Genomic DNA, 27850 nt, shown 5'->3' with positions numbered 1-27850 from the left:
GAGAGTGGGAAGGGAAGGGGGCCGCGAACCCATTTGCTGAGCTCAGGTGTTTTGCTGGCACTGTCATGTCTCTAAAACAACAGTATGTTTGATTTCTCAGCTTCTCTGAGAGGCCGACTCGGGTCAGAGAGTGTGACTGGCATTTATTTTTCCTCTCCTGCACACGATTTCTTGTCACTGACGAGGGAGAGGAAGATACTGCCCTGCCACTCATCTCAGCCTCAGGTCACGCTGGGGGACTCTCAAAGGGAAATCCGATAGTTATACAACCTGGGTCATACTTTGTGTGTTCTGATATTCTTAAGTTTTCACTTTAAATGGTTTCACTGAGATACGCATAAAGACATGTGCCCCAATGTGAAAAACACTGCGAGTATCATGTATCTGCAAGCCTATGCAAAATATTCTAATGGGCATTTTGTCGGTTAAGGTGAAATCATGCTGCATCAGATAACTGGTATAGTCCTCTGTGGATCTGGAGACTTTTAAAACCCCTCCAGTAAGGTTATGATTTCACCCCTGCACATATTGTTGGTATATATAAATATATATATATATTCTTCCTTCAAGCTTGGTTCCTCTACCAGTGGAGCCTGAGGGTTCTGTGCAGTTTATTAGCTGTATCTAGGTCTGCACTTTTTTGATCTCAGATGTTGTTACTAGAATTTGCTGGATTTACTTTTGGGGGTTACTGCCCAGAGTGCTCTAATTAACACTGGCACTGCTTTTGCCTTCACTTGCCACATCTTCCTTAGCTCCTGTTTCATCCCTTGGTATTTTTTTGGAGCTTCTCGCGTTCCTTCTTCTCGATGTTGCTGTCACTTGTAGTCGTTACATCTATCTTAACTGCTGTTTGTCGAGTAGACACAAAGATTGCAAGTGGTAGCAGAATCTCATACATGTCCAACATGTATAGTGCTATATGTACAGTGAACAGGCTCAGATAAAACCAAGAATTAAACTCTCAATTATGTCCTTGTCAAAGAAACTGAAAAGAAAATGTTTCATGGCCGTGTCATCCACCTGGATGTCTTTATGGAACCACAGTTATTATTAGAGCAAACAGACCCACGTCCATGTCTGGCCTCATGGGGCTGTGAAGATGTGGTAATTGACCAGACCTGTTTCCCAGTTGATATTCGCAGCAGACAGACTTAATTCTTGTAAGGTTGCTGCAGCTGCTGGCTCAGTGGATGAGAATAATGATAACATGGACGTGGTACAACAGGCTGGCAGCAGGCAGGATAAGCGATTACATTTTGAAATTCAGTGATTACAGTCACTAATACCAGTTTAGAGTCTGTTTGCTCCCTTACTGGGAATCTGATGGATGATTGACACCACTTTGGTTTCCGTGTGTTCGGTGGATAGACTGCTAAATGTGCTTACTGGGCTTTAACCAATTAATCCATAGGCTTTTATTTTTAATTCACCCGAATTCAATCGCTCATGGCTTAACAACTGTAAAGTCAGCATGAAGAGTTCTGGGTTCAATGGATGAGGGAGACTTTGGGGGAATAACAGCAAGAACAAGTCTCCCTGTCCCTATCATCAGGGCAGAATGGAAGTTGAAAAACCTTAATAGATTCTTTACTTCTACTTCTTCTTAACCTAGATATAAATATATTTTGTTTCTCCAGAGGATATCTTGTTTGGAGCACAGTCTGAAAGTGGATGTCATGTTCCATCAATCAACTTGCCATCAATGTACAATAGCAAAGTCACAGTTATAATTGTGGTGGAAGAATTTAGAAAGGGAGGGAGGGTCGAAAGAAGATGATCAAGTTGCTCTGTGGTAAAGTGTAGGAGGAGTGTGTTTGCAGCTCACAACTACACGTCAGGATATCTCTGCCTCTGCTCTAACTGTTCCAAATCTGACAGCCCAGGCTCTGCTGCTTCATGGGACTTCAGTCCTAGAATTCTGTAGTGCCCCTTTAATAATAATAATAGTGTGTGTGTGTCTATGTGTTTGTGTGGCAGCTAAATATTTCCTTGGATCCATCACTGCCTTTCTATCCTTCAGCCCTAATTACACTTATTAAACGTGTTGCTTGGAGCTCACTTGGAAATGACAATTGTAACTCATTGTACTCAGAATGTAGCTTCTGTAAGAGCTGTGTGACAATTCATAATGTTACAGCGGGTGTGGATTTCAACCCAACCCCACACCCGAAACGTACTGTGGCCCTCGGGTAACCTAAAAAAACAAAAAAGAGTTTGTGTTTGTTTATTTGAGATATTTACTGGTGGCACTCATTTCTGCTTGAGTTAAGTGTTACACAGATGTCTTGTTGCTTGCCAGTGACATTGCCTGGCAGTTATCACCAAAGTGCAATTAATCCTGAGATAGATTGGGCCGGGAAGGATCCATTCGTTCGAGCCTTCGTCTCTCTGGGATGAAAAGACGCATTCGTCTGCCACATTTGACCTAGAATGTGCTCTTTCTAGAATAATGAAAGCACAATGATTCTTATTTTCAGATGATTACACACCAGCATCATTAGGAATATTGCAATCTATTGTGTCAGCATTACTTTTTTATGGTACATGTATACACTGATGAGCTGATGTTAAATATGAATCTGAATAGTCATTCGATGCCTGGAAAAACAAGTTTCTAAGGCAACAACTGATGTTTTTTTCTTTCGGTGCCTGGTGAAAAACAAAAAGCGGAGTTATGCTTTAAGGCAGCACTGATATGAAAAGCCCTCAACTCTGACACAGTCCATGAAAAGCAAACTATGTTTTGTGCTACTATAGTCCTATAACCTGGACACTAATGATCTGAGGACACCGAAGACAATAACAGCAGTACAATACAGGAAATCAGAATCTGGTGTCATTCTAAATCAGTCAAAGATTTTCATTAAGCAGCCTCACTGTATGGGAAGCATAACATGAAGGGCTCTCCATCGTGGCACCAGGGCACCTACACGTCAGTGTAGCGAAATCTAAATCTCTTTGGCCCACTTGGAGAGGTGTAATTTTAGATGCAGCTCTGCAGCGAGGTGCTAAAGCCAAAGGCCTCTTCAAGTGGCAGTGAGAGGCAGATGAAAGAGCTGCACGGAGCAGAAATAAAGATTAGCTGGGAGCTGGAGTTACATTTGGTTGTGATGTGTAATCAAACCGATAGCATTATCTGGGCCGGTTGTTTACGATACAATTTCACATTTGGTGCTTCTCTGAAATGATGCTGACCATAGTATTATTTTTCTTGTTTTACTGAAGCTACTTCATAGTCCTGTTTTTTGTTTAACATCTGCTTTCATTCCTTCTTATCTCCCTTTAAACTATATAAGTGCAAATTGCAGCCAAACGTAAGAAGCAGATGTCACTGGAATTTAACCCCAGTTATTACTTTACTGTCTATATAGGAAGCTGAGGTCAAGGCAAGCCGCCTCCACAAACATCAGCTGAGAAAGAGATATGAGTCACTTTCATTTAGTGGAGAAATGTTAATAGAGTTTATAATGTGCATCACAAGAGTCACTGTGGTTTGACTTTCTTGCTGAGTGCAGAAGGTTCATTTATATGGAAATGTGTCATTTAAGTTGCTCTCCATACTGTATCACGCTCCTGAATGCTCAGCATAATACACATCCCTGCTGCAACCGCTGCTTCCACATTTACTCTTCTTATCCCACACACGGACTAGCTCGATCTGGATCGGCTCTGACGACATCCAAATCCGCACGTCGACTTGACTCATCCCCAATCTACCACCCGAAGGAATTATTTTCTCCAATTTAGAGACCCGCATGAACATTCCACTCCACCTCTACTGGTGAAAATATGGTAACATATTCCGCTTGAGAAGGCTGGTTTTAATTAAAACCTGGAGCATCTGGAAACAGGGAGAGCTTGAGATGTAGTGGGTGTGTTAGCGGCAGGGACTGACATTGTTTTAAACTTCCCTTCTAGGAAGCATCACTAATGCGCGCACACACGCTTCCTCTCTGGGTGTGAAGCATCTTTAAATTGCAAATACAAACTGACTCATTACTTTGACGCAGTTTTATTGTGGGGCTACACATCAGTCACATACACATTTTCTTTTATAACTTCTCCTATGGCGTCACCAGACACACACATACATAGACACATGCATGCATATAAAGAACACTGAAAAAAAAACACTTTGTAGAAAGAAACATCGACTTTGTATGAAAAAAAACCACTCGGACGTGAATTTCTGTATATTAGCATATACAGTGTAAAGCAAACATCCACAGCTCTTATTCATATGCTCATAGAATTTGCTATATCATCTGCATATGTGAGAATAAATTAAAAACCTACAGACTGTGATGTAAAATTTATCATGCATGAAAGTGCTTTCCCAGCACAGTAAAAAGCAATCGTGCAGCAGCGCTATGGATAAAAAAGAGGGATGTAACATGTGTTATGCTTTATGGGAAGTGATCTGCGTTCCTGGCCATCATCTATATGCTTATGTGTGCACGGATTCACGTGCAGCTACTGATTAAATGCATGTTAGAAATGGAAATATTATGGGTGTGAATGGATAAAGCTGCATGTTAAAAAGATGTACGCACATGTAAAAAGGAAACATCTTTCAGAGGGAGGCTAATATGCTGTTTTTCATGTTAATCTTTTAGTGCATGCACAGTATCATGTTTTCCTTTCATTTCAGAGAAACGTGATTTGATTATTATTATTATATTATCTGCCAAAATTCACAACACATCCATGGGTTTTACCAAACTTAATGCAATGATCTCCAACCAAAGGTCAGATTGCTTAATGCAGGTGACAGGAAACACTTGCATCCCGGCGTGGCAGGGCAGTATGTGAGGTTTTGTTTTTGAACTGGACCCGAAAGCAGACACAGAGAGGGATTGGTTAGTGAGTGAGCAAAGAGTCTTTAATGAAGCACAGAGGAAGGCAGGTAACAAGCTGGGTGCTGGCTCAGACTGAGCATGTGATCCAGTGAGCTGGAGACAAAGCAGACAAAGATCTGGTGATCCTGACGCACAAAAGAGAAAATAGTATTAGGAGGTTTCACTAGAAGCGTACAGAAGTAGTTAGAGACATTTAGATCGGCCGAGCGTGTGTACCACTGAGGTGACGGAACAATCTGGCGATGAGCGGAGAGAAGACCAGGGTTCTTGTAGGCTGTTGATGAGGTGATTGTTACCAGGTGTGGGACTCGTGCCAGGTGCCAGGACAGCCGCACTCACACACACTCTCACACACACACTCTCTCTCTCTCTCTCACACACACAAACACACACACACACACAGGGGAGGAGGTGAATAGGAGGGGAGCAGAGAGAAAAAGGAACACTAGAGGAACGGCCTGAGCTGGGACACAGTGCAATGTGATCAGAATTTCATCTCCTGATTGAAGTGGTATCATTATTAGGGCTTTAACTAGAGATCCATGAGGCACTGGCAGCTGCTCCGTCTTTGTGAATCTTTGCCATTTGTTGTGTCACAGGCTCTTACAACGCCTGGATCTTGGGTCAACTGCACTTTTGTATTTCTAATCCCTAGACTTTCTCCCCACTGTGTGACACGATTCTTGAATAGAGGGTAAACACATCTATGCAACAGAATTAACTTCTTTAAGTGTGATCGGAGTCCTTATCCTGTTAAGAAATTCCATGTCACGTTCCTCCATGTTGTTTTGTGTTGCCTTTGAGAAATGTCCTGCCTGGATACATGTGTGGAACAAGGCTGTGGTCATTACATCAACACTGGGGGGACCGAAATCTCACAACTCGTTATTAACACACAAGATTCATTTTTGTGTATGTATTTTATTATTTTAAACATGTTTAATACTCTATTGTACGTCTAATGTGTGCTTGTTAATATAAACATGTGTATTTTATATAATTTTTTTTAAATACAATAACATAGTATATCTAATTATATAAAATATACATACATATCTTTAAATTATTTTTAAACAATGAACAGAAATATATGCATTGCTGTATATCTATGAAGACAAGTACAGTTATTTAAGCAAAAGGTTCAGCCAATTGGTTTTGATTGATCCTACACTAACCTTCTCTTCAGTCATCTTTTCTCCTCCCCTCTCCACTCCACTCTTCTCCTCTCCTCTCTCTTCTCCAGTCATCTTTTTTGTTTGTCGTCATGACAGTTTATTGTTATTATTCGGCCAGTTTACAGTTCAGTTTATTGGGGGAGGAAATGTGACCATATTTAAACAATGTTTACTATTATGACTACTGCCCTGGTGTGGAGGAATGAAAATGCAAGAAAAAAAAAAGGTTAATATGAAATAACAGATATTTTGTCATATCTCTCAGGCTCATATCTCACAGGTGTATAAATATTAAACCATATCAGACTAAAGGAGAAGAGATACCAAGAGGATTGCAATAGCAACAATAACTGTCTTACAGGATCTAAGCTGGATTAGTTAGCTGTGATTAGATCACGTATAACAGATTCAGGCTCTGGTTTGTGTAAAGCATTATTTGCTCAATATACACTGAAGTGTAGCGGCTGTAGGTTGTGTTTTTTTAATCAAATATTGTGGATTTAGTAGAGAGGCCTTGTATCACAAACTAATATATAAGTGTAATTCAGTGTCCATTGTCTATTAAGATTCATAGATTCATGGTTATCCAAGAATTCAATCAAGGGAAATTAGACTCGTACTCTCTGAGGGGTCATGATCAAGGGCTTTGATGTCAATTCCTTTCATTAGTGGCCCTTGCTGTGGACTTTAGTCACCTGAGTACAAGTGTTAACAACTTGTTTTCGAAGTTACATGTGGTCAAATGTCAATGGTTGCTTAATCTTCCCTTAGTTAATCGTGGTGTAGACCATCTCCTCTGTTGACAGATGGTTTCTTTACTTTAACAAAGATGTCATTCACGCTTCTTTCACACCACCTCCTCTCAGTCCAAAATATGCACATTGTCTCTCTTGTCTTTCAGCTGTAGGTAAACTGTTTCGTCCTGCCCTCCTGTCTTGACATATGTGCTTTTGTAATGGTTGTTTAGTTTCACATATATGTAGGTCAGTACGGTCTTCACTGGAGTTAGTTCTCTGAGGCACCCATTATAACTATCAAATCTAGGACTTTCTTTTTTGTAATAATGGCAACATCCTGAAGAACCATTATTGGTTCCAGCTAGCCCCTTTAATTTCCTATGTGTATGTGCAACACCTGTCATACCGCACATGAATATGATCTTTTCTATTAAACTAATCTACTGATGAAAGCAGCTTTATGTAAAAGCTTGAATGTTGGACTTGTACTTGTAAGAAGAAGAATGCAGTGTTATCTTTATTGTCCTAGTATAGTTTACACTTGCAGGAAATTTGACCTCTGCTGTTAACCCAGCCAAGAGTAATGAACACACTCACTAGGAGCGGTGAACAATGAGCACACAAACACGGACCAGGAGCAGTGAGCGCACAGTGAACAAGGAGCAGTTAGGGGCTTAGGTTGCCTGCTCTCTGGCATGTCGGCCGTGGAGGTTGAGGGAGAGGAAAGCCTCATCTTTCTCCCTTCCCTTCTGGTCCACCAATTCTAACCTTTCAGTCCTAATTCTGTTCACATGCTGCCCTCCCGACAAAAATCTCCGCCAGTCAAAGGTCCTCGCGGGTGCAGCAGTACACACTTGTTAACGCAGGAAGATAACAGCTTGCAGAATGTGTTGTTATTCCCTGAGTTTGTATTGCAGCGTGTTGTAAAGAGATTAAAGATCTCTCGTTATACATCAGAGGGTGAGTTACGACTAAAGAAGGAACGAGAGAAAGAGAATGGCGAATGAAAGAAGGGACAGGGGGGATGGAGAGAAGAAAGAAAGAGGGAGGGGGATGGCTGGAGAACAGAAGTGAAGATAGGAAGCGTTAATGTGCAGAGTCTCTATGAAAGTCTCCCCATGCACACTGGAGACCCTGTTCACATGCGCACAACTTTCATGGGTGGGCATGAGCGTATATGCACACACACACACACACAGGGATGTTAAAAAACATTAAGTACATACAGAGTGATGGAGAGAGAGAGAGAGCGAGAGACCATTTGGAATCTCATCTTATTCTCTCTGTGGGTGTCAATTAAATCTCTCAGCTCTGTCAACAGCACGAACAACTACACACACACGCAAGCTTGTTCTCTTTCAACAGCTAGTGCATTGTCAACACCGGCTGGCTTGGCAAGCAAGAGAGAGAGAGAGAGAGAGAGAGGGAGTTGAGATAAGAGATAAAGAAGTGGTAATATGAGAGCACTGCAGGTAAGGAAACACTGTGGTCACAAACACACACATTGGTTGCATGATTTTCCTGTTGTTGGATCATGCACAGTCCAAACTGGCAAATGAGCTGAAGACTCACATCGAACATCAATAACATGAATGGGTCCAATTTGTGTTTCCCATCACAGAAACTGGAAGCATTGTGAGTGCATCAGTGACTAATAAAGGTTCAAATGTACACATTGATGTTGTGCTGTGGAACCGGTTTGACTGGTGGAACTTCAGGTCCCGAACACACTTTGCATTATGTTCCAAATGGAAAACCACATCTTATGACTGAAACAGTTTGTTGACATTGTTGAATTTGCCTTTACTCGACCCCATCGACGAAATGCGGTCAAATGAACAAGAGAAGTCTGCGGCACTGTGGTCTCATCTGTGACGGAATGTACACAGGTTTGGTTCCCAAACCGAGGTGTTTGCATGTCACTCAGCTTAACATCTTATTATAAATACACTTATAAATACAACACTTACAACAATACTTGAATTCATTTGACTCACAGAAGGTATTTTCTTTTTTAGGAGAAATAGAAATACTTTCATGCATTAATGCTATAAAGTATTTTAAATCAATATTTTGTTTGTTTATGATGTAATGCTATACTGACAGCCAGCCAATCGGATTGGTTAAAGCAAGCTCTATTTAAATAAAAGGTTAATACATTTTAACGATTTTATAGTATGTGGCAGTACTGTATGTGTATGTGGGCAACAGTAAGCCTATTTATGCAACTCAGGTTTGCAGGTAAAGAAAAAAAATCCACCCATGACTTCGAAGAATGCTGTTTTTATTTCTGGTTGATTCGTCCACTGGTCAAGGCACCATACAGTGTGATGAGCTGCCAATTACCCATTAACCAAACTGTCCATATTTGATAACTAGCTCTGGTTCTCATCATAATGTGGACTATGTTGAGTGAGAACCCATTTCATGCTGTCCGTCCATGAGGATACCCAGGTATTCTTTCAGTGCATCTTCCTCACCTGTTAAATGACAAACTTTACGTCAGAAAGAGAGAGATAGAAAATAATGAAGCATTTTGTTTACCTCTAAAGCCTAACTTGTTTTGAATCTTCCAATGAGATTTTAGCAGAGGTGGATAACCTGGTGCTGGGAGCCACAACCCCAGGAGCACTGATGTTGTCATTTGATGACTTCGCAGATGTGTTTGGCAATAAGCATCAGAAAACCCAAACTTACACAGAAAAGACATCACTTTTTATAAGGGGAATTTGTGAACGTTGTAGGTATCTAAAAAATTAACACAAACCCTGAAGAAAATTGTTTTATGATGGAAATCTGTAAAATAACTGCAACTTTTTGGACCAATTTATTTAGAAAGTCTTTGCAAACCCCAGGTTTAGCCCTTAAGACAGAAAACAAATGGAGTGGTTATAGCCCTGTTTTTAACCAGTCCCATTTAAGGTTTGTTTGCCACATTTTCACACACGCACAGATCTGTTCCACCTCCCAAGCATTGTAAATGACATTTTGTTTGTGAAAACCAAACAATGATGAAAGAGAAACTGAAGATGCTACAGTCATTCAGTCTCCAACTCCTCACTTCACCTGTCATCACAGCATTTATGAAGCACACTAACAGGTTGACTTCTGACTTTAAACAGGACACATGTTGACATTGATCATTATCTTGACTCGCCCCCGTCTGCTCGATAGCAAACAGTGCAGATCCATATTCCTTCTTACTGCTTGAAAAACATGTCTACAATACTCAATAGCCTGCAGGTTGATAATTGTGTCATCACCGAGCTGTTGTTTGAATTTAAAAAAACATGAAAAAAAAGCAAAAATAAAAAAAACATTTATGTTTAACCGAAGTACCTGATGTAAATTCTCAGACATGTTAAGTCATGTTAAGTCACCTTGACCTCTGTGAGGCTGTGCCTAATCAATGGCTGAAATTTAGAAGTTGTTCACATTGTATTGACATAATGCATAATCAGCAGAGAGAGACAAATGAAACCAAATCAATACAACAAATACAAACCACTCTCTCTACAGAATTACCAAGAAATCCCCAAATTGAGTTGTGCAAAGGTTGTTGCATTATATCTAAGAGAACTTGAGATTGTAAACAAACACGCTCTGACTAAGGTGTCTGCATTTATTTTAATAGTGATAATCCAGGTTTTCCTTTTCAATCAATCAAATGAGTTTAACATATGGCTGCAACACAAAAGATGAATGGGCCTGTAAACTTTCTGAATGCACTGTATGCTCCATTTTTACCATCATGTGTTCATAGTCAAGCACATCCAAGACAAATAGTGCTGACTGTACACTTGCATGCAAACTTTGTGAACACAGAAGATTAAAAAGCAAGATCAGGGTAAAATCTGAGGCTGTTTTTTATGCTATTTGTTTGAGAACTATTTTGAAGCTCTTTGTTGTTAGTTACTTTAGTTCAAATAGCCAAAGACCTGTGATGGCATGTTGTGGATGGCGAGTGTCAGAGGCAGAATCAGAGTGCATAAGTCTAAAGTCTAAATTGGTGCCTGTGGCTTAAAGCAGTGAAACTGGACACAATCAGTAGCTATAGCTGAAGATCTTAGAACCATTGCCAGGAGCTGATAGAAGCTGAATGGAACAGTTGGGTGCCTATTTAAGTGGGTTTACCTCTGTAAGAAAGATGTTTATTTAATTATCCAATTTACCTCTGATCTTACATTGGGTGCTTTCAGACATGAGCTCTGCACAATCTCCTGACTTTCTCCAGAGGGGCTGTACGTGAGAACACAAATGGCAGAGTCAGAGCCTCCGGGCTTTCTCTGGAGTTTCTCCTGCCAGTCCCCTCGTAAGAACTGTAGATAATGTCTGAGTTAGTGAACTGCTGAACAGCAGGGGATTATCCAGAGGATTCACCACAAGTGAGCGGGAGTGTTGATGACATTTTTCACACGCCACAGAAGCAAAACTGATCAAAACAAAAAGATATATAATTATCTCAGGATGAAAAAAAGGAACAGTGCATGTAGAAGACGCAGTCAACCATGTCACCTTAGTTTGATGATACTGGAGCTTTGTTAATAAGGGCTGGTTTCCATGTGCAGTAAACACAGACGCGTGATCTCTGTGGCAGAATGTATTACTTACATCCTGCCTCTGCATGCTGCACCACCCCTTGGCTTACACAACTTGGTGCTGACTTTCTCCAGAGTTCTTGTGTGAAATTATGTAAGATTCAGGAGAAAGGGAATTATTTGCAGAAATTGAATATATATATATATATATCAAATAATCCTAGTGATGTTTTCAAAGGTGTTTCATCAAAATTGTACTAATTGTTGTTTTCTTTACCCTAGAATAGCCCTTTATATTTAAATACTTTATATTTACATCAAGGGGGTCCTCTCTACGGAGGCTGACATGTTTTTTACATTAGTCCAGACTGAACAAACTAAACACCTTTTGAGTTTTTATGACAACTGAAGCTACCACAGTTTCTTTTTCATGTTTGGAAGGAGAGGGTGAGGTGAGGGGTGTTCAGCTGCAACATGAAACTTCACCACTAGATGTCACTAAATTCTACACACTGTACCTTTAAGTTATACCTGTAACACACACATACACACATTGCTGTGCTATTACCTGTGCTGTAACAAGTTCTTTGACATATAATCGTAAAAAAGGGAAGAGCATTGTTTCCATAAATCCTATTGCTATGAGACAATATGCATTAACCTATCACAAATGCAATTGGTGGCGATTGAAACATTAAACCCCCTACAAACCCCCAGCCAAAGCCAAATCCAAATAAACATTGGTGTCAGGAGTCTTTGAGCTGCCTTCAGCAGAGTCCACATTATTACCAAAGTTGGCCTGCTACATGTCCTTCAGGGGCCAATTCATTAGTTAGCTAGAAAGCCCAATCAATCACAATGTATCAGGGAAGACTGCGGATCATAATTCCACTCAGGTGCGGGAGAGAGGAAAGACAGGCGATGAGACGATGAATGGACAAAAAGAAAGGCAAACAAGATGGATTGGCAGGCAGGGGGAAAACAAGAAGGATGACTGCGGCTGTAACCCCGGACGGATTAGGGCGGTATACCAAGAGGAGCTTGTCATTAGAGATCACCTCTCAATCACAAAGTTCTGTAGAACACTTTCTGTTCCTTCTTTAGACTTGATGGATAACGTTTATTTCTAGAAAAAAGGAGAGGACTTCTCGGACAAAATAGCCATGAGGCACCGTGGGTGAGAACAAATGGAAAGTCTTTCATGACCTGGCTACAGGGTCGATCCTCATTGAGTTACAAGTGATCACAAGCAGTGAAAAGGAGATCTACTGTGAAGCATGTACTGTGTTTGACCATTTTATATTTTGCTTGTTATAACAAATGTTTTTTTGCTGTATGTTCAAAGGGGTATCAGGATTCATGGTACAATATGAGCCATTGATTATCAGCGCACAAAAGCCTGTGATGTGTTCCCCCAGGATGTCGGGAGAGGAAACCCCCCCACACACACACACGAACAAGCATGTTTCCTCTAGGAGCAGTCCCAAAGGTTTAAGTATGTCTCCTCTACTTGTCTGCAATTGTTCCCCTGCCTTCATTGATCTCTTGCAGATCAATGTTATAAAATAGAAACAGGTGTAGGTCTGCACCCAGAGGAAACAGCAGCGCATTAATCACAGCCTGTGCTTAGATATGTTGCACATGCAGCTGCTCCCAAGCTAGCATGAATCGGGTTTATCAAACATTTTCGAGGTTCATAAGGATTTCAATTACTTTGTCAAGGCTTTTGGCTGCTGAATGGTTAGGATTCAAAATGTCTATAATTTTGATACTCCTGGGCCAAAATGAGCTAAGTGCAGTTAGATGCATGGTATAATTTTTGAATTTCCATGAGTATATCCACTGAGTGAGATCCACTGCATCTACATGAAGGTATAAGATGTGGAACATTATGTTTTTGTAGACTATGTGAGCACTTCTAAAATGTGAAGCTTTGTTATCTAGACTAAACAATGAGCTAATACTGCAGCACAATGAAACATTAGAGCACCTTAACAAATGGAGTTTGAACAGTGTTGCTTAACCTTCATGAATGTAGGAGCCAAGGAAACATGCAAAAATATGTCTACAGTGTGTATTGAATTATCCAAATCAAACATTTTAAACTCCACAAGACTCCCTGAGGCTGTGATGTCCTCAGCAGACGGGTGACAACAGATTTCTACTGGTAAGCTTTAATGAATGTCGGTGTGGAAATGGCAGCCAAGTAGCCGAGTAAAAGCAAATCTAGAAAATAAAAATAAAGCATACTCAGTAATATATATATATACATTCATACTTATTCACCATTTTGTCGCTAACACAATGCATGCACAAACTCAAGCTGTGTCCCAGTTCCATGAGAAACAGTGATTCCAAGCACAGTTTTGTTTGTACACATAGACTGTTCACAAAAAGTCCAAGTGCATTTTGAACCGTGTTGGTTGAGTTTGCTGTTGAGGTACATTTTAGACCCACAATGCAAGGCACAAGGGAATGAGTGACTTCACCGCTTGCAGAAAACCATACATAACTTTAAAATGTTGGAAACACATAGTTCTACTGACAGCTGACAAATAAACAACAATGCCTAATTTAATACCTGGAGAGGGAAAGTAAATGCCATGGCCCTCCTGTGGGGCATAAGGGGTCACTTACAGATTTTTGGAGAATGAAAATGGCCTTTGCTCTCAACAGGTCTCTACTCAGTATGAGCGATTTTTGACTTTAGATTCATTGACTCCTCAAACACCATCAAAACACCAAATGAGGCAATGTATTTTGAAAGAACAGAGACTTCAAAAATCTATGTCAAATAGGTCTATTGGGACCCAGCTTGTCTACTATGCCTGTGGAGCAGATTTAATTCTGTCCTTTCTGGTGCTGTTTTACCACCAACAGGAACTTCCTCAAATAGTGCATCCATACGATCCGTCTACTTTGCTACATGATTGTAAACACACTGTATACCCCAAACGTCTTGAGAGTTACTGTGCAATAATGGAACTGAGAAATCTTTGGTTTATTTATAGTGGAAGTCACAAGAAAGAGACAAACTGCATAAAGAATCCCCAAAAGCAAATTCCATAACAACCAAGGTGGAAGTTGCATAACAAGATCTCCCCATTGATGGAAAGAACAGTCGTTTCAAACAAATGTGCTGGGAATGTGCATCATCCAAACAAAATCCATCATAATCAATTAGTATTTATTTTTCCGGAGCTATACAGTGTCTGTATCTACCTGCATTTGTATTTGTATCTACGGGTCACTACTAAGGCTAGCCATCGAAATCTCCCAAAATAGGTGTTGGTTTTCCTGTTTATCCGAGCATGCAGTTTTTTCTGTAAGGCTAGAAAAATAAGCACCAATAGGAATCACAACAGGTTAGAGTTCCATTACAAGAGGGAGCTGGCAATCAAGTATTGTTTGTACCCAGCCCAGCGATACAAGTGTGTGGAGGTGAAGCCTGGTTGTGTAGTGTCCTTAAAGGTTCAGTGTGTCGGATTTAGTGACATTTAGCTGTGAGCTTGCTGATTTGACCTAGTTTTTTTCAATACTGACCCATTTCATACATATGTGGATTAAAAGTGGACACATCACATAATCCCCATCATTGAATAAATATCATTTGAGTTCATATTTTAAGGGGAAATGCACATTGCATGAAACATAATTTTGATTCAACAAGTTATAAAAACAAGTTTTTCAGAGTAGAAGTGTCCCTCTATGTTTACACCTCAAAGGAAATATGAAATATAAAATCTCAGAACAGGTAGTGATATCACCGAACAGAGAGTTTAACTTTAAGTTCACTCCATTATTTTATGAGAGCAGTGTCAGTAATTTAAGAATGTAGATATCACATTTTGTTCAGTAACTCATTTTCCTTTTCACAACAGGCTGGTGCAAAAAAAGATGTATTCAAAAAACTGAATTTGAATGAGAAATGACATTAAATTAATGGTGTGGGCTGTAAAATTCCACTGGAGGGCTGTGTGCCTGTATTCGTGTCAGGTCATAAAAAAGGGGCATTTGGCTGATGTCTTGTGGAGAGATATCATGCCTGTGTTGAAAGTTTGAACAGTGTTGTTTAACTTTCATGACTGTAGGGCCCAATGTAACATGCACACATTTGTCTGTACAATAACATAGTGTGTAATGTGTTTTAAATCCAAATCAAACACAAATAAACTCCACAAGTTGACTCCATGAGACTGTGATGTCCTCAGCAGACAGGTGACAGCAGATTTCTAATGGTTGGCCTTCATGAATCGGTAAATGTGTGGAAATGGCCGCCAAGTAGCTACAACAGAGCAGCACTGGTGGATTTGTCCATGTTTAATGAGGCAGCTGTTGGGGAGGCGAGGCATTGTTTTCCCTTCATTGGGGATGCATCGAGTAATTTGTGGTAACTGGGGAGATGCCATCCCCTTTCATCCCTCCTTAAATCGCCGCCTGACCTCGGTACTTGCCAAAAATGCCGCAGTAGCATTCCTCAGCACATTGTTTTCAATTGGCAGACATGGGTCAGCACTGCTACATGTGAGTCACCAAAGCTTAATAAGATGTCAAAGAGGGAAACATTCACAGTGAAATTGAAGCAAATACCACATAAATGAAAAAAAAAAGGACTTGAGGAAAGATGGGAAACTTAGAAACTGGATGTTTCATGACAAAACATCAATTCTTATGTGGTACTCTGATTCTCTGATGATGTATGACAGTGATAAATGATTTGCTGGATCCACCATTTGAACGATTATTACAATTGCTTGCTGTGCAACAATGTCTTGTTTAACCATACTAACATTTATTTTGAACCATATCGGTGGTTGTACATGTTTCAGCCCAGTCACTACAGATTTTGCAAACCATCCTACTGTGTCATAGAAATTTGAAACTGTTCCATGCAGTCATAGATTTGACTTCATATGAAGATCAGTTATGCAACTGTTAAAAGAGCTGGATTTTACTAGATCCATAGTGTGTGTTGATGATGAAGATGATCATGTGTGGTAAATGCCCCTGTCTTTCTAACTCCATGCCTAAATTCAAAATTATGTTTCAAATTAAATCTTGGCTAACCCTGGTGAAATGAATATGACATCATTTGATTGGAATCTCATCACAGTTTTTTGTAAACTCAGTGGACACTTTATTAGGAACACCTGTATACCTACTTATTTATACAGTTATTCACTCAGCCAATCACAAGGCAGCATTAACACAAGCAGATCAGTGACTGTTCCTGTCAAACATCAGGATGAGGTAAAAGGTGGATTTTAGTGACTCTGACTGTGGCACAACTGTTGGTGTCACAACAGAGGTTTGAGGTTTTCTGGAACTGCTGATCTCTTGGGATCATAACAGTCTCTAGGATTTTTACTCAAAATGATGTGAAAACAAAGAATAATCTAGTGAGCAGCAGTTCTACAGGCTTAAACACCTTGTTGGTGAGAGATAGGGGAGAATGGTCAGACTGTTGACCAAGATCAGAAATCTGAAGCTGCAGACTGTTGAGGACTGTAAAAGCATAGTCTCACATTCCAGGCTGCTTCTGATGATGTAATGGTGTGGATACTATTTCCATTCTCCTGTTCTACCACATCCCAGAAGATCTATCGGAGGCACATCTGGTGACTGTGTTCACCGAAGCTCACTGAGCTCATGAAACCAGTTTGAGACTTTACCATCTTCTAATGCTTACTTCCAGAGTCAAACAGTGATACCCAGATCAGTTGTAGCATGTTAACCATGAGTGATTAGTATAAATGGGCGCTATGTGTTTCAGGAGAATGTTCCCCACACCACCACACCATCACCAACCTGGACTGTTGACAAAAGGCAGGTTGGGTCTACACGTTACATTACTGCGGTGTTCTTAATCAAGTGTACAGGAAGTGCACAGTAAATTCTTAAAACTCTTGGTTCCTCCCTTTTGGCAGAATGATCCATTACATGGATTAACATGGAACAGTTTGGGAACAAAACAGACCAGACAGCTGTCCTTTCTTTTACAGTACACAAAGAAATGCTGCAGGGAATCCAATAATGTTATCAATGCAGCATTGTAATGGTTTCTGCTTTTGAGGTGTAATCACTTCTACTATAGACACCGCATGAATAGATCATTCTTCTTTTTAATGAGAGACCCATGGCAAGGGGCTGACCTGAGACTAAAAGAGAGAAAATGAAGTTTAAGATGAAAAAGAGGAAACATCCTGAAAAGAAATGATGTGCAGTAAAACAAAATGGGAGGAGATGTAGAGATGAAAGACACAGGTATATGTAACTGCAAACTGTTGTCACAGATAACGTGGAAATAAACTGTATGGTTTTCACAGGAATCAAACCTGTGTACTAAAACCTTTTTCCTTGTTATTGTGAAAATACTGCAATCCTTTCTAAGGATGAATAATATCCAATTTAGAATGATCCTCATGATGATCCTCGAGAGTCGTTCGTGCTGCCTTTGAGTGCTGTTTGGGTGGTTTGACATTCAACACATCAACATGAGATATTACAAAACAGTGCATTTGCATCGTAACCCACTGGCAAGTTGAATATTTGTACATGCACAAATACATGTAGATTAAGACAGAAGTGGATATCAAACAGATAACAATCTGTACATTGTTTTTTTATTTTCATGTTTTAGCTCATAGCCATGACTGTACTAAAACAGAAATCATATATATTTTCTAAATCAACCAATTAAAAAGAAACCATTGTTTTACAATACACAGATTTGTCACCACTTAAGTTCCATTTCTTTTCTTTTCTACATTTGCTTTTTTGCTACTTCCCTTGTTTTTCAAGTAGATATTGAGTGCTTGCATTTACTCTTATTACTCACTCTTAGAAATTAATATGTCAGAGTTTAATAATAATGATTCTTATTTCAATTCAATGTGCAGAAAAAAGAGCAAAGTTAAGTCAATACCACAAACAGCACTGATGGAACATAAATTTATTTTCTCGTAACAAGGAGGAATCCTCCTGCAGTCCAGTCACACCTCTCCTCACTCTCTGCTGTGTTCTTAGCTCACAGTGCCCCTTGTGGCCACTATCATACATAAAGCATACCCTCCTTCACCAGCAGGTTGGTTCAAACGGTGCCCACTTCAATTCCACCGCAAAAGAAAAGGGAAAAAAAGAAAGAGGCACATTTCAGCAGGCCACTGCATCAGATCAGAATACACTCGGAGCCACAGCAGGGATGATTTCTTCTTTTAAAGTTGTGGACCGAATTGCATAACTTTCTCCGCAGCAGGCGGGATAATAAGAGCAGAGAGAAGAGGGGGGAAAAGACACAAGCATCTCGCTCTTTGTGCTTTTTTCACTCCACTAATTCAGGGTCAGTTAAACTAGAGTGAAAAGCAACTGCCTCTTTGTTTTCTAGGGATGCCATGGAAGCCCCCTCAAGGACCCCGGGAGCTTCCAGGAACAGAGCCCCTGCTCCGGAGCCAAGTCACTGCAGTAAAATGTTGGACAGAAAAGACACTTTTCCAGCCAATTTGAGTCTTTCTTTTTTTAACCTATCCAAAATGATATTTCTGCTCTATTACAGAGCGGCGTGAGGGATGATGGAGAAGAGGGAGAGAGTGGGAGTGTTTGAAGAGGGTGGACATATCAGACCCCCCCACACACACATCCCTTTTTAGTTCATAGCTGCCACGGGTATTAATAATTAATGAGGACAATTCTCTGGCGTGTGGATGAGTCATACTTTCTGCTCCTTGGTTTCCCAAAAGCCCCATATAGGTTGGATTTACACAGAAAGAGGAAATCTGAATTTTTTACCTCTAGACGTGAATGTTTGATAGGTGCCTAAAAATATAATTTTAACCTGAAAGACGTTACGATCAATGGCAAAAAAACGGATTCAAAAGAGTGGAAAAGACAAAGAAACGGTGGAGAAAGAAGAATTACATCACATCTTTAAATCTGACTTTCATGACAGTTTTAGGGAGCTGACGTGCAAACCAGCACACAACCCTTAAATTGTGTTTTTAAACTTGGTATTAAAAAGGGCTTAAAGGTTCAGTGTGCAGGATTTATGAGCATCTGGCGGTGAAGTGGCATAGGACAAGGAACGTTATACACCCTGGCCTCACCCTCCCCTTCAAGGCGTCTAACAGAATATAGTGGCCTTCAGATGACATAAAGACTCCAGCCACTGTTTGGTTTGTCCAATCTGTGCTACTGTGGAAAAATAGTTAGAATCAGCTATAGATGGCCTGATGCTGATGGAAAGGTCTCACTCTAAGGTAGCAAAGACTCTGTGCTTCTTTAATTTCATGTTATTATGAATATTATATTTCCTTTTTGCTGACAGATTTCCCTAAATACAACAAACTGAACCTTTAATTAAAGTCTTGAAAAGAAAGTTAAAAACAGTGCACACCATTTCTAATGACGTGGTTTTAACCAAATTGGGAAAGGCAAAGACAGTTTCATGGCCTTAAGTGTAACAAGCAGCAGTTCCCTCGCTTCCACAGCCAGTTTCCTCCAACTAAACAGACTAGGCAAACACATAATATGCTTGAAGGGCAGCCAGTTTTTGTACACGCACAACACAAGCACTGCATTCTGTCACTTCGGCTGTAGTCTGTCCAACACTGAGCTGTTAGACAACTTGTTCTGTGAAAAACTCAAAGTGGGAATTAAAAGGAGATTTGGCAGTTTCATTCGAAGAAGCTTTTTTTTTTTTGCTTTCCCTTAAAAGTGAAGCAGCCTAGAAAATCTAAGAGGATGCAAACTAAAAGAAATAGGGGGACACGGTGCAAATAGGTGCTGATTTTAATACCTTGATTTCAACATGATTATACAAGAGAAAATTAACCAATATACAGGAGATTTATGACTGATAGAAAACTGTATTTATTATACTTTCCAAGATACATTCTATTCATTTGTAATGTCAATAAACACTCATAATTTTAACTTAACAATACTTTTAAATAAGGACCGGATAGAGTTAAGTTGATAAAAGAATTTCGAAATAGAACCTGTCTTGACAATATAACCTCAAACTAAATAAATTAAACAAAATTATTTGAAGCCATCATGACTGAGCATTTTTACTAATATTGCACATGGTGTTTTATGATATGATTCTTTCCAAATCAGACAATTTAGAGCCTCAATTCGTGGCCTTCCCTGTCCTCTGACTGCAACCCATTCCCGTCCCAGCAATCCCCAGAACCATATCAAGTTTAATGCACATTTATTTTGGTTGCATAATGTTAATGAGAAACCTTTAACAAGATATCGTGGGAGATATAAGAATAAGGAAACTGCTTGAAACGTCACAGACTCTACCAGGCCTCGGTTTGTAGTGCGGCACAATAGAAAAGGAAACATCACAGATCACATGTCACAACCCTCGTCCACTGGGTCAAGTTCTTCAGTGAATTGAGAGAAACAAAAACCCTTGAATCAACTCAACAGTCACTTCTGGTAGCCTGAATCAGCTCTGATGCATCGTTCTATCAAGTCCTTTCCACTCTTTGTGTATTATTCTTTTGAAATAATACCAATAACTCTTTAAATAATCCTGCATAGAAAAATAAATTAACTATGTTGTTAAATTTTTTTTACTACGAATTGAGTGCTGACAAGGGGAGGCGGATCACTGATTGAATTACATTAGCGGTTTGTTTGACAATTCTGGCTTGAAGTCTCTTGATGATGATGCTCCATCATACAGCATGTGTGTGTGTGTGTGTGTCTGTGTGTGTGTAGATGTTTATCTTTCCTTGTAATTTACAAACCAGTCCCACAGATACAAATAATGTAAGACTTACAAAATAAATTCCAGGTTACGCTTACATGGCAAGCAGCTTTGTAATTCTTTTTTTTTATCCTTGGGTTTTTCATTTTTCTGAAACAACGTCCTCTGACAGTGTATGTGCCGTTAGATTTCACCCAAAACATACAGTTACTGTTAAGTAGCAATTTTGAAGAGGAACACAACTCCATTCAGAAGACACTATATTTAACATGGCTCTTTACACAAAGAAAACTAGTCACAAAATCATTCCCCAAAAGAGTTTTGCAGTTCCTCTATTTCCCATGAATGGTAAACAGGAACCGTTTAGCCTTCCGGCAAAGAGCAGGTGTACTGCTACTGGTGTGTAATCCAGACAAGATGGCAGAGAGTCTGCAGCCGACTCCAGAGAGCACCCCCAAGAACAAACACATATCCTCGCAAATTAAAAAAAAAAGGAAGAAGAAGCAAAGTAGCATCCACTGAGTCATTGATTCTGTTAATCTCATCCCAGAAGTAGTGATTTTGGATACTTTCCAGAGCAAGAGAACAACAGCCAATGCTGCCTCCTTTTTTTCTCCCTCTCTTTTAAATGAGGGTTGAAGACGGCGAGGTATATTCTCAAGCACTGTTTTCAAGACCCTTTGATTTGGTTGAAAAAACAAAAGGAGGAGAAAAAGATGAACAAGAACAACAAAAAAATAACAAGGTAAGTATCCATTTCAATAGCAGCTGAAATTACTGTGACTGTCTGGTTGCTTTTTATGGTGTCCTGTGGTATGTATGTGGGATTCATACATGTAGTGGCATGGATAATCCAAAAGGTCTTTTACTGTGGAAATCATCCACGCTGATTCTAGTAATAGCTTTGTAGTGTGAAGCCATTTTGTCCATCTCTGCATTGGTCATTAAGGATTTCCAGAAGGCACTTTTTGCTGTGTGTGTGTGTGTGTGTGTGTCCGTGTGTGTCCGTGTGTGTGTGTGTGTGTGCGACTTGAGGGGAAAACAGAACCACAGAAAGGCAGGTGTGTTTGGCTGTCTGTCTGTCTGCCTGTATATGTGTCTGATTCCTTGTGTATGTGTAATCAATGCACTAAACCAAACACAGGATTCCCTACATTTTACTCAATGCAGTCTGCTCCTCGAGCACCTGCAGGTAATCAGGCGTTCCTTGGAGCTTGGCTTTCAGCTCGTAATACTCACTTTTTCTCTGCTCCACCACGATCTTACTGTGGTTACCGCCTATCAGTGACGACTTCTTCATCTTTTTATCCAGCGTTTTCTCCGGGTAGCGGATTTCGTACCCACCCATACCTATGCTGTTGAAATCTCTTTTGCTGTCCAAGAAGTTCTGAATGAACATGCTGGGCTCTCGGTTGGGAAGGAACTCCTCCAGTTCATCTATGGTGCTGAGGCGTTTGTTGCGCTCCAGGGTGGAGAGAGCATCTTTATCCTTATCACTGGTGTTCCGGAAGATGATCTTCTGCCTCTGTGAATCTGCAAACTTGAACCCAGCATCCATGTCTGAGGAGCGTCCGATTCCGCAGGTGTGGCTCTTGCCAATGTGCTCAATGGTCTGGGGGATGAATGTCTCGCCTCCCAAGTCGTCTCCTGGGATAGAACCTTTCTTGCCAGATTTATGGTTGTGTCTGCGGAGCTGCAATGACATAGAGCCACACTCCTGATTCCCTAGCCCCTCCTGCCTACCCACTGGTTTTTTGTTGCGCCTCAAGACAAAGACCAAAAGGCAGAAGGCCACAAACACAGTCAGAATAAGCACTACAAGGATGCTAAGGATCATAATCGAGAGAGGCACAGGTCCTCCCGGTGGTGCTTTGCCAACTCCAGCAGGCGACACAGAGGTCAAAACAGGGGTGGCGCTAGTTTGAATAAAGGGCGGCCTTGCAATGAGCTTAGGACATAGTATCTCATTTTTCAAGAGGCGCAGCTCATTGTTGGAGAACTGCACAGGGGAGGAACACTTCACCTCTTTGGCAGCCACTCCATCACTTAGCTTCTCTAGCCAGAGTTTGAGGGCGACCAGATCACAGGAACACTCCCATGGGTTTCCTTCCAGGTCTATTTGGGTCAATGACTGCAGCTGGTCCAAGACACCGCTCACTGGTAGGGTCATAAAGTGATTGTTTTTTAGATTCAGTCTGGCTAAAGATACACCCGCAAACACGTAAGCGGGAAGACTCCGCAGCACATTATTGTTGAGATACAGGAGTTGTAGGTTCGGCATGGAGTCAAATGTGCCAGCTAAGATTTCTTTTATGGCATTGTATTCCAAATATAGGTATTGTAGGTTTGTGAGGCCCAAAAACATCTCTGGGTGTAACTGTTCAAGCTGGTTTCCATTCAAATACAGTCTCCTCAGGTTGGTGAGGTTAGCAAACACACCTTTCTGGACTGTGACAATTTGATTACTGCCAAGGTGTAACAAATCTAAGCCCTCAAACCCTTGGAAATCTGTTGGACTTATGTCACGGATGTAATTCCCACTCAGGTGAAGTTTCTTGGCGTTTGGGGGTTTGGGACTTAGATCAGCTAGACTTTTAATACTCCTCTCCTGGCAGCTGACACTAATGCCAAAGTCAGATGGGTGGGCTTTACAACTGCAGGGCTGTGGGCACAACAATGGAGGGGTCCGTGTCTGAAAGGAAACTATCTGACTATTTCTTCCAAAGGGGGGCAGACCAGCCACAATACCATTACCGTATATCTTTGATGAGTCTGTGGTTTTTGGCGATTTTGTGGCCATGGGAGCCACGGTGGTCGGGGACATTTTGGAGGGGCCATTTTCTGGCGGTGCAGGTGGCATCCTTACATCAAAGTCACTTCCTGTTCCCATGGGACAAAGCTCCTGTTTGTTGGTTTCTTTCAGGAGCCTCCCATACAAATCACTTGGTGTTTCACATATGGCCTCACCAATGAAAATATTATAGGGCATGTTTTCAAGCCACGCTTTGAGAGGTGCTAAATCACAGGTACAGTTCCAAGGGTTGTCGTCCAGCTGCAGCTCTACAATGCGCCCTATATGCTCCAGAACACCCAAATAGGGAAGCTTCTGGATCCTGTTCCCCCTTATATCCAGGTGGGTGAGTGAGGCAAAGCGAAATATGTTGTCAGGAAGTGCCTGTATAAGATTATCATTCAGGATCAGCACTTTTAGCTTATGCAGTTTGTTAAATGCTCCCTTTTCAATATATTTTATCAAGTTGTAGTCAGCCTGAAGGTATTCCAAGTTTTCTATCCCTTGGAAAGTGTCCGCTCGTAGCACTTTTAACTCATTATTGTTCAGGTGCAGCTGTTTCAATGCACTCATCCCCAGGAATGCTCCACCTTCAATGTTCTGCAGTTTATTGTTCCCCAGCTGCAGTGACACAGCGTGGGTGAAGTTCAGGAATGAGTTTGGGTAAAGTATGATTAAGTAGTTGTTCTGGAAGTTGAGGTGGTAAAGGGACGAGGCCGGTGGGATGAGCTGCGTGGGTCGGTAGACGGTGATCTTCTCACAATTGACGTACAGCACATTCTCCACAGACATGCAGGAGCAGGCGCTGCAGGTCTCGGCCATCAGGTCCGAGGTGGACGGGTCCGCCATCGGGGGTCCGTCCGACATGGAGGGGGAGGAGAGGGAGGAGGAGAGGGAGCCGGAGATAGAAGAAGAAAAGGCTGCCAGCAGGAGTATGAGCAGCATCTCGCCGGTTAGAAATCCTCCCCCAGAAAACCATTTAGTAACCTTTGAAGAAAAGACAGGTGCATGCAGCACAAGCATTCACACACACAGGCGTACAAGCCCAGAGATGCATGCGTACACACACACACACATACACACACAGAAAGCAAACCATCAAAATGCGAATATTTGACAGTGATAATACTGCAATTCCAATATGTAACATTTTACACTGCTTACATTTTAGGAAAATACATTAATTATTTTATTATATTATTTTGTATTTATTTATTACTGCATAAACACCATAAGCAAAAAGCCATGCTAATGACCATTTATAATCCTTGCACTTTTTAGTAGTATCATTGCAGGCTTTGACTTTGCCTTGTTGATCATGAATCATTCTGTCAAACGCTTGATGCAGATCATTCAGTACTGCAGGAAAAGTACCATATGCTCTATAAATTACTCATATCCCTGAACTGCTACATCTCTGCATCTTTTTTCTGACATACAAAACGTGAGGCATCATCTTGGAAAATGTCTAAGACGGCAGCACGACTATAATCTCCCCCTCAAAGCATATTCAACATAATCAAAGTCAAACGGCTGCAGCTCTCTTTTTCATAGGGGTCTCATTTGAAGCCAGCAGCAGCAGCACCATCTCTAAGCAGGTTATTTAGCAAAGCAAGTGTGAGACCAAAAGGAGGGGAAAGGGAATTGGGACTCTGCCCATTCCTGACATATTGAGAGGGTTTGGGCTTTATCTCAGAGAGCTATTTCTCCTCCACACACTTGGCACCAAATAGAAAATACAGAATTTCTTTAAATGTACATATATACAAAATCAGGTCATCATGAAGGAATCCAAATAAATTGGACCTACCCAAAGCTGCGGTGGTGATGGATGCGGCTCCCTCTGGAGACACGGGGCAACGCTGGTGAGACATGGATGGAGACGTGCGCGAACGGTCCTCCCCAGCCGAAGTGAGAGCGCAGACAGGGGCGCAACAAGGTTCCTCTGGGCCCCTATATCCCCATGTAGGGCTGTGCTGTGTTATCAACCCCAGCCAAGCAAACTGGAGGAGAGATGCAGTGGAGGAGATGGAGATGGACGGGGGGGTGAGGGGGTTGGGAAGGGTGGCTGAGGCTCCGATTTCACCCGATGCGTCTCTTGCTGACAGGCTCCTCTTGCTTAGAAAAATCACCCCTCTGGTCGTTCGGTCCCCAAGGTGGTTGTACTACCTCCATGGGAGAGCATTCATTTGGTTGCAGCGGAGACAGAGTGTGAGAGAAAAAAAGAGAGGAGGGGAGAGAGAGAGAGACGTGAAAAGACAGATAGAGAACAAGAGAGAGAGGGAGAGAAGGAAAGGCAGACAGTTTTTAGAGATCTTGACGGCGCGTCCAGCGACTCCAGGGCGTGAAAAAAGGCGCAAGGTGGTCGGTGATGCGGTTAAATAAGTCCGACATTCTCAGAGTTTTTATTCATTGTTAGGGGGGAACTGGAGGAGCAGGGGAGACAGGGAAACTGGGGAAGAGAGGGTCCCCAACACTGTGCGTCGGCAGGCTTCAGCTCGGCTCAGCAACCTCCAGCCGTCCAATGAATAAATACTGGTTTGTTTCGAGCGGAGTTGCGCACCGGGAGAATGGTTCAGAGCGCAGAAGCAGCCAAAACGCTCCCATCAGGATGCGCGTACCAGGGTATCATTTTTTTTTCATCCAAGCAGCATAAATCCAGTCTTTAGACTTAGCCCCGTGCACAACAGTTATTTAATGTCTTTAGAGATCAGTTTCTCCGCAGAATAATGGAGCTTATTTCAGTCTCCATCGGATGGGAGCGCATTAAAAAGGTCAGTTGAGAAAAAGAAAGGCGATGGCGAATTCTTGGCTCCTTTCCTGAACGAGAAAAGGAAAAAGCGACACTAGAGAAATAAGAGAGACAGTTCAGGACAACAGAAACCGGTGCGTAAAAATGAATAATGCAGTTATTCAGCCTTTGGGTCCGCTGCGGCGCAAGTGAGGAGCTTGAAACTCCGCGAGTTCCCCCGCTCCCATCCGTCCACAAAAAATATCAGCAAAAATAAAACTTGGCGAGGAAATGCGGGGATTTTAAACCCCCCTCTCACTTAATAAAAGAAAAAAATATATATGATCCAATTCAGGGATAAAGACGGAAAGTTAGAGGAGAGGAGAGCGAGCGTGTGTTCCCCCACCTCCTGTAAGACAGAGCAGTATATCCGTGTCAGGCGCATAAGTATGCTGGCTCCTTCTGCAGCCGCATTCACTGAGCTTCCCACACGACTAACAGAGGAGAATGCAGCGAGGTAGAGAGAGGTAGGGAGAGAGAGAGAGAGGGAGGGAGGGGGGGGGTGGGGGGGTGGAGGACGAGAGCGATAGAGCGAAAATATATTTGAAAAAAAAAACTCTCCAGACCTTGAAATAGATCTGGTTTCTTAAGTGCACACTCTAATTGCTGTGTTTCTCTATTTCTGACTCTTTGATATGGTATTTTAATGTCACATATAGATGTGTAATAATATATATATTTATATATGTGTGATATTTTATCACAAGGAGATGCTCACCTGATTTACTTTTATTCATCTTGTGTAACCTCCTAAAGAATGAAGATCAAAGCTGATGTAAAGCTTGGAGAGGTTGCGCTGCTGTACCTGTCAAACCGTAGGTCCGATTGGGAAGAGAGAGTGTGTGTGTGTGTGTGTGTGTGTGTGTGTGTGTGTGTGTGAGAGTGTGTGTGGGCGCGCGCGCTTAAAACCGGGCACGGTGACGCGCCTGTGAGCGGCATTTTAAGTAGGAGTAAGGGAGGGAGAGAGAAGGAGAGAGAGATGGGGGAGAGAGGGAAGGAGGAGGAGATGGGGTTATTATTCAAGAGTGTGCAGCAGTCAGACGGGCTGCAGGAGAGGGGGGAATGGAGGAGGTGGGAAATCAGTCAATCAGAGGCTCATGCTTCACATTTCTGTTTCTGTGCGTTTTTGCAGGAAAGGAGGGATGCAACGGTAGAGAGGGAAGAAGATGCGCCTCAAGGTACTTGTACTCACTTGATCTATCTATCTATCTATCTATCTATCTAATCTGTTGGTGTAT

At 41.5% G+C, this 27850-nt stretch overlaps 1 protein-coding gene across 3 annotated transcripts; it reads right to left on the bottom strand.

Annotated features, from left to right (window-relative positions):
* Window positions 1–4863: 4863 nt before the first annotated feature.
* On the bottom strand, window positions 4864–27047 carry slitrk4 (SLIT and NTRK-like family, member 4). 3 transcript variants are annotated; one of them, XM_069531709.1, is made up of 3 exons: window positions 25632–27047; window positions 22270–24808; window positions 4864–9254 (listed from the first exon to the last, which is right to left on the bottom strand). In XM_069531709.1, exons 2-3 carry the CDS (start codon window positions 24764–24766, stop codon window positions 9178–9180), a joined length of 2574 nt encoding a protein of 857 aa, XP_069387810.1. In that variant the 5' UTR covers window positions 24767–24808; window positions 25632–27047; the 3' UTR covers window positions 4864–9177. The 3 variants fall into 3 exon arrangements, with proteins under 3 accessions (XP_069387810.1, XP_069387811.1, XP_019945682.1); XM_069531710.1 differs by lacking the exon at window positions 4864–9254 and adding an exon at window positions 20079–21708 and having other exon boundaries at window positions 25632–27046; XM_020090123.2 differs by lacking the exon at window positions 4864–9254 and having other exon boundaries at window positions 20079–24808; window positions 25632–27046.
* Between the last annotated feature and the right edge of the window lie 803 nt (window positions 27048–27850).

The sequence above is a fragment of the Paralichthys olivaceus genome, chromosome 9 (assembly GCF_024713975.1).
Source record: "Paralichthys olivaceus isolate ysfri-2021 chromosome 9, ASM2471397v2, whole genome shotgun sequence".
Lineage (NCBI taxonomy): Eukaryota > Metazoa > Chordata > Actinopteri > Pleuronectiformes > Paralichthyidae > Paralichthys > Paralichthys olivaceus.
The sequence above is the reverse complement of the archived record's forward strand: the minus strand, read 5'-3'. Positions and strand labels throughout refer to the sequence as shown.